Source organism: Papilio polytes, unplaced genomic scaffold (assembly GCF_000836215.1).
Source record: "Papilio polytes unplaced genomic scaffold, Ppol_1.0 DF822733.1, whole genome shotgun sequence".
NCBI lineage: Eukaryota > Metazoa > Arthropoda > Insecta > Lepidoptera > Papilionidae > Papilio > Papilio polytes.
In genome coordinates, this window is record NW_013526471.1 from 161,058 (window position 1) to 168,689 (window position 7,632).

Here is a 7,632-nt window from a genome sequence, read left to right on the forward strand (position 1 = left end):
CCAGCATGCTGAGCGCCGCCAGCGCCGCGCTCGCCCACACGCGCTGCCGGCCCGACCTGCGCCACACGGCACACTTAATTATTCTATTCAGATCATATTGAGACGAAACGAGTAAAACTTTTGTCAAGTTTTCTTCATCATCATCATCATCATCATCACCAAGAAAATTAGTACCGCGCTGTAGAATTGGCGCAATACTAGATTATTGGCATAAACGTAACATCTCTAACTGACAGCTGTCAATGTTATTATAAGGATTGGACATTCGCGCGCATTCCTGGCAACACCTCTAGTGTAGTGTTTAAATTAATAAAGCTAATTGTTTAAAAATAGGTACAAATATTAAGGAAATAGAATAACAGTACTAAAGTTTACTTTTAAAATCCAATATAAAGTAAAAAATAACTTCAAATCAATAAACCAAATGATAGATATTAGACGAAGTTCTGTCTTAAAGAAACATTTAAGCTCGTACTAAAAATATATCTCAAACTCCAAACAATATCAAAGAACTTGGTAAGAACAAAAACGAACTATTCCCTAGAGACCGGCACAGCCCTCGCAGGTTGAAACAGACAACCAATGTTATCAAAACCACGAATGTTGAAGTAAATGTTAAAAAAGTGCTCTTTATTTCTCACGTAATGATAAAATGTCATGACATATCTTTTTAATTTTCAATGAGTTTAAATGCATCCTATTAAAAAGAGAATAAAAAACTGACCCATGGTACAGTAGTAGTGAAGATAGAAATAAGACGCAGGCTAGGACGTCTGCGCGGCCGACCACACCGGCCACCTGCACACACAAAACACAAATTTAAATTATTAAAACTATAGCCCTTTTCTATCTATTATCTTCTAGATCTAAATCATCCTTATTTAACGTAAGAATTTTGAGGTGTTATATAACTTTTAAATGGTCTCTACATATTATAAGTAGGATTTTGTAAAATGCTTAAACATACTTTTGTTCAAAGTCAATATTTTCTTACTTCATATCGTTAAATATAAGTTAAACATGTAATATAGAAAGTTTAACTTGAGTAGCGCGATAGGCGAGTTGAATTATAAACTGGAATAAGAGCGCACGTAGTCGGCGCTAACGCGACTACTTAAGTGCAGTGTAAACTTAACAACCATCTACGCGAAATTTCACCGAACAAAAGCATAACTTGATCTCAAGTAGCACAACTCTCCGCAACTTAGAATCCGCGCACGTGTGCAACTTATTGTTGGAGAATTATTCGTATATTCTAAGAGCATAAAAGTTTAAGGTCTTCTCTATTTTTCTTGTAAGCAGTTCCTTTTGACGACGATAACGATGCTTTCTTCCGATCATAGACAGATCAGGACATACAGTTTACCATTGTGTTTTCTGCCAGCCAATGAATGTAATACTGTATTATTGCTTATTAAAAGAGTACAATTGTATGCAAAAATACTAACCGCTTCAGTGTGTATTGGATGTACAGCAAATAGCAATGCAGCGAGCGCGGCGAAGGGCCGCTGCAGACGTGCGACGACGGCGCCGACGCGAGCCACCAGGGCGCAACACACCGCGTGCAGGCACACGTTGACCACGTGCCACCACCACACAGACACGCCGCACAACCAGTAGTTCAAGCTAATATAAACAGCAAAGGAATCACATATACAATAGTCTTTTTGAACTGCCCTCAAAACAAAACAAATGCTAGTAAAATATTCACGAGATTCTACGAAATGGTAGACCTTGGTTAAAGCTTCGTATCCCTTAAATGCCCGTAGTTGTCAAAAAATCAAGCACCATGCTAGCTACTTCCATGATCGTTAGTGTTTACACATGTCTATAGCTGCCACATGCTAGATTGCTTTTGTTAGCTTGCTTTCCCGCTCTCAATGCAGATTTATGCTATTTCGAATTTCTATTTATCGAATTACATACGATATCTATTAGTTTGGCAAAAGTAGATAACTATTTCTTGAACGAAACATATAAAATATACACATATGTAAGTCTTTATCGTTACGCTGGAAAATGAAGCGCGTCCCGAATGTTTCCTGCATCCGGCTCGATACGCGACTTGCGTAACTTTGCGCACATCACATTAAACTGCTCTGTACGTAAATACGACTCATAGCAGAACTTGGTGAGACAGGTACTGACCCTAAAAATATAGCTAAACACTGTTTTACATAAATATATATCACTAGCTGTTGCCCGCGACTTCGTCCGCGTGGTATTAGAAAACATACGAACTATATAAATATCAAGAAGCTACGTATCCGTCGGGAACCGGACATTTCTCAGGGATGAACCTTATCCCATGTGTACTCTAGACTTTGTTTTATATCTTTGACAAATTTCAATAAGATATGTTGAACCGTTGCAGAATGATCGAGTAAACATTAAAAAACTAAATTAATGAATCCCACGGGAACCGTAACTATTCTCGAGATAAAAAGTAGCCTATGTGTTCTTCCAGACTATGCTCTAAAGCTGTGCCAAATTTTATGGAGATCCGTTCAGCCATTTAGGCTACAAACGCTAACAAACATCCATCCATCCATCCATTTAAACTTTCGCATTTATAATATTAGTAAGATTATATTACTTTTGTTCTTGTACGTCAAGTTTCGTCACTACCTATATTTAGTGAATATTTAGCAATAAATTCTTTTAGTTAATCACTTTAAGTAAGTGAATTGTTACTTATGATTAAGGAAAATAAAGATTGTTAAACAAAAAAGAATCCAGTATACGTACGTACATTATTTACTTGTCACTTCTCATTAACTAAACGATTTGATGTGTTTAATTCTGACTGTGCTTTGCTTAGTTCACTAAAGTTGCCGGTCGGTTTCGATTCCAACCACAACAGCATCATTTATACCGAAACTTTCATAAATTCACACATTACGACTGTTATTAGCTAGTTTGAACTCGGTAGTTGTTTTTAAAATATTTTTTTAATACTTAAAACAGAATTTTCTCAACTTTTTAATTGGACGTGCGAAAATTTGTGAATAACTTCGGAGTCGTTCATTAAAATCCGATGATCGCGATGAATTTAAATGAAGACGGGCACAGGCGCGCGCTTTGTGTCACACTTTTCATTTCATTATTAATACGCGATGCTCGTTTTTTCACTGAAAGAGGAAATTGAGTGTTTTAACGGACGAATTAAATCTTAACCTACGACATATTTTATACTCAAATTAAATGTTAAAATCAAATAAAATGCGCTCCGAGGTTAAGAACAGCTGAAATGTTACTCTTGTTAGGTTAAATAAGATAGTAAGTGTTAACGAGAAAAAGATAATTTTAACTCATAATAAATAAAAATATTATGTTGTAATGAAAATAATCAACATAACAATTATTACGGACGCGTGATTAACATATATCAAGCAATATAAAGTAAATATTAACGAGATAGATTATTATGTCTATACGATAAATGGTTATTTACCCTGTTAAGTGGAGACAAACTATTTAGTATTTGGTAATTTCGAACATATGTATTATAGGTATATGCAGTGATTACAGAAATCAACACTCGCATATTTTGATAAAATAATTTTATTAAGTTTGCGATCCATTGACATTTGAAAACCGCCTACATCTGAGAGCTGATATTTTTAGAGAATGTCATTGTTCGATTCTGGTATAAATATAGGCTTCTAATTCGATCATAAAAGCGATTTTTATGCTTTCAATCTAAAATAGATTACAAAATAAAATACGAAATTTGTATTGTTTTAGCTAATATGCTAATTAGTTGATTGTTCATTCTCAATAGAAAGTAAATATTTTTTTAAATAGATTACTTCCAACTTAAAATCAACACGAAATACCTTTGATTGTAAAGTTAGTACGAATTACTTATCTACGCAAATCGTATTAAAACTTTACAAATCACTTTTAAAGAGATCAGTGAAGCATGAACGAATTATTTGCAAAGTTTGTAAGACGCGACATCTAATAGCCAATAGGTCACCATACTGTAAAATGTGGGTTGATATTACCTTAAATATATATTTTCGGACTATAAAATTTCCCATATGCAAATATAAAATTATTCATAACTAAAATGGCAGTCAGTTATTAATGTAGAGCACTTTGCGACTCGCCATGTGAGAAATGAAAGCGGAATTGCGCAAACTAATGAGTCCCCGGCACGCCATCGATACCATTTACGTAAATCCTATTTCCGTGGATATGATTTTATTAACTCTGTAAAGCTTACACTCACATTATAAACTGTCGTACAAAAATGTATATTTGAAACAAAACGGGTTGTTTATAAAAGTATATTCTTCTTATGAATACAAGATACTTCTTCACTTAACGTCAATTCAAAATAAGAATGTAACAAAATTGGTGCCACAAGCGTCACCGAAGCGTATTGTATGAGACCCGCCTGAAAACAAACAAATATTGCTGTTCTAACTCTCTATACAAATATTTAGAAGCCATTTAGTAATCTCTTAAGAGAAATAAAAAAGGAGATGTTCATCGACGCCGAACAGCAGATAAGTTGTCGCACTTTTATTTTATAAAAATAAAAATGTATGTAATTTTCTTTTCCTTTGTTTTTATTTTTTTTTTTGTTATTCGTCATTTCTATAATAAGTAAATTTAATGTTTTTCTTTGTATTTTATGTTTAGACACTTATGAATATGTATTGCTCTTCTCAAATGGGGAAAGGGATTGGCTCCTGCAGCACAGGGGAACCTAGTGCAGGAGCCAAGGCTCTCATGAAATGTGTTTATTTTTAAAGTGAAATAATAAAGGATTTAATTTAAAGGATTTAATTTTAGAAAGAGAATCGCTTGCTTAAATGACCTTAACTTGTACTATCCATACAATTATAATAAAGCGTAAACACACACTTCTTTGTTGCCTAAGATGTCAGCAATCACAGCATGTTTTGGAATACTTCTTTTTTAATAAAAACCCTACACTTATGTCACGCTTTAGGCTATATATTTTCACCCCGTTAAACTTAGGGGGTAAATATTTTGGATAAAAACCCTAATGTGGGAAAGAGACCAGTTGTAAGTTGCTGCCAACATCAAGGAAGCAAGGTTGTCATGTCATTTTGACATTTGCAATTGAGAATTTGACAAATGTAAACAATAAAAAAAATCATAATTTCATGCTTATGAAGCCTCACGGGAACAGCTAGTTTGTAATAAAGCCGAGGACAGACTGTGACCGTGTCTGCACGGCAGTTGTGCGGGGCAAGAAATTCCACGAGAAGCGAACTATTGTGGAATGCCAGTCATCAATGTGGTGAGAATGGTGATTGGCGAACTTTCGCTTTATTAATACTTTATCTTATTACGAAATAACCAAAAGCATAAACCTGCCAATCAATGCTGCGTTAATTGTAAGTGTTTAATATGCGAATTACGTTCGTGCTTTGTTTTACAAAAATTTGAATTTCAAATGTCCTCCTCCGGGGCTCGTATCCTCGCCCGGAGCACCTGGGGAGGCAGCGGGGGGACGGCGGGGGGACGGGGGCTGTGGAATATTCATCAGCTGTCTCCGAGAGGACTTCGTTAGCGGCTACGCTGTAATTACTACATTTTGTAACGTCGACAATCATTGTTACGAAAATTCCTTTAAAAGGTTCAAAGCTTTTCAGATAGTTTTACTTTGAATGTATTCTCTAACATATTAGACACTTTATTTACATGACTCATTTATTTGTTATTAAATGTATTAAGTGCAATTACGAAACTTGGAAATATAAACAAAGAGCAGTGTTAGTAAATGGTAATACATCCCTGCCTATTTTAAATGCAGGATTCTTGTCATCTAATTTGAATACCTTGGTTATTATTACATTAAATTCTGAATGAAATAGTATTTTGTATTTGTCATCGATGACAGAATAAAGCGATCTCCTCGCCGCCGCCGCAGTCGCTAACGAACTTCCTAATTGTTTAATATCGGATTATTCTACTAACTAGACAACCAATTGGAATTACAAATTTCTCTTTATAACAAAACTCTAATCAAATTCGGGTTTGGTACAAAGAACTTTTTACTCAATCTAAATTCATTTCGATTGGTTGGATGTTAATTTACAATATTACAAAAGTACCTCTCACTTCATTAACGAACAAACACATAAGATTTTTAGTAGAAATTTAGTAAAAATGTTTTAAAAATAAACACAAGTAAGTACTGCTTATTCCAATCTCATTGGGGCGGGCGGGTAAATCAAACAGTGCTTAGTTCAAAATACAGAGGGCGCTGGAGTGGCGCACAGAATCAGCCGGATATCGCAGCGACATAATGAGCCAGCACAAACGATACTCGACTAGCTCGAGTTCAGAGAACACAATACTATTGATATAAATTTAATACGATTGATGAATATCATTATTTGAAACTTACCGAAATGTAAGCGTAGTGAGTGGTCTGTAGGACTTGTGACTGCTGGGCTCGGACATGGGCGTGCCCCAAAAGTCATTCCTGAAGAGTTGAAGCAGCGGGTTGGCCCCCGTCACGTCGCCGTTGCCCACGATCGCGGGGATGTCGTCGTGCACGAACTCACCGTGCAGGCTGTTCGCGTACGTCAGCGCGCCCACAGACGCCACTAGCGTGTACACAGCCCAATCACTCTCACAGACATTCCGCCACGTCTTTGGGTTTGACACTTCTTCGCGGACCGACGGCAGTGGTCTTCTACGCATGGTTACCTATTCACTACATATTCGAATCATTTTAAAGAATACTTAGGAAGTTGGTAGACACATCGCGTTATACGGAATAACGATCACAAGATAATGAGTTAATCTTTGCATTTTAGTAGTCACTAAATATGTTATTATAATGTATACCAGGGTGAGTTTCAATTCGTCTTTTATATCTGTAAGAATAAAGTCGAATGTTCTTTAACGAGATAGTTTTTCATCCCCTATTTTTATTATAGCGCTTGAGGCAGTACCTGTAACAAAATAAATCATAATTAAGTACACAATAAACATATTCTTCTTTACTTATATAATACTGGCATATAAATAAACATGTAGATATGGCCTTTATATTTTACAAGATATACGAGTAGTAATCCTTGTTAAATCGTAAACTCTAACGTCGATATCCAGCTTGACGCAAGTACGGTCTAATAACATTAATATGGGAAGTGTGAGAGGCAGAGGCGCTGGCACAAAACAAATATTGGATTACATATGATTGATTAAGCTGAAGTTTTGCGAGCGGTCAACTAATGCCTGATCGATACGCGTCAGAGGAACTCCGGGCGGGTTAGCGGTCGTGTAGTGCCTACACTTCGCGCTCACACTGCCACAAGCTTTATCAAATTATACGCCACGGATTATGTGATTGTATATGAGCAGCATAAACGGGTTATTTACCAGGAAAAATTATATATTTACGCAATAAAATACAATCCTACAATTAACTAATTTTTAATTGATTACAATAAATATATCAGTGTGTGTGTGTGTGTGTGTGTGTGAGCACATAAAGATAACAATAGTTTACGCGCGTTCCATTCATAAAAAGTCGTAATGACATTTACCTACTCCCCGCACACGCACATGAACTCGCTACGAAACACATTTTCATTACTGAGCATTATGTATGTTTTCACAGGTTTTTTTGTTTTT

General features: G+C 35.8%; 1 protein-coding gene across 1 annotated transcript; it reads right to left on the reverse strand.

Annotated features, from left to right (window-relative positions):
* Positions 1-1,362: 1,362 nt before the first annotated feature.
* On the reverse strand, positions 1,363-6,693 carry LOC106105637 (transmembrane and TPR repeat-containing protein 3-like). Its single transcript, XM_013286062.1, has 3 exons — positions 6,395-6,693; positions 1,449-1,626; positions 1,363-1,377 (listed from the first exon to the last, which is right to left on the reverse strand). The coding sequence occupies exons 1-3, from the start codon at positions 6,691-6,693 to the stop codon at positions 1,363-1,365; spliced, it is 492 nt and encodes a 163-aa protein (XP_013141516.1).
* Positions 6,694-7,632: the final 939 nt, after the last annotated feature.

Coding starts and splice junctions, on each gene's coding strand:
- LOC106105637 (XM_013286062.1), bottom strand. CDS start 6,693: ATGCGTAGAAGACCACTGCCGTCGGTCCGCGAAGAAGTGTCAAACCCA. Junction 1,627..6,394: donor CTCACTACGCTTACATTTCG/GTAAGTTTCAAA, acceptor TGTTTATATTAG/CTTGAACTACTGGTTGTGCG.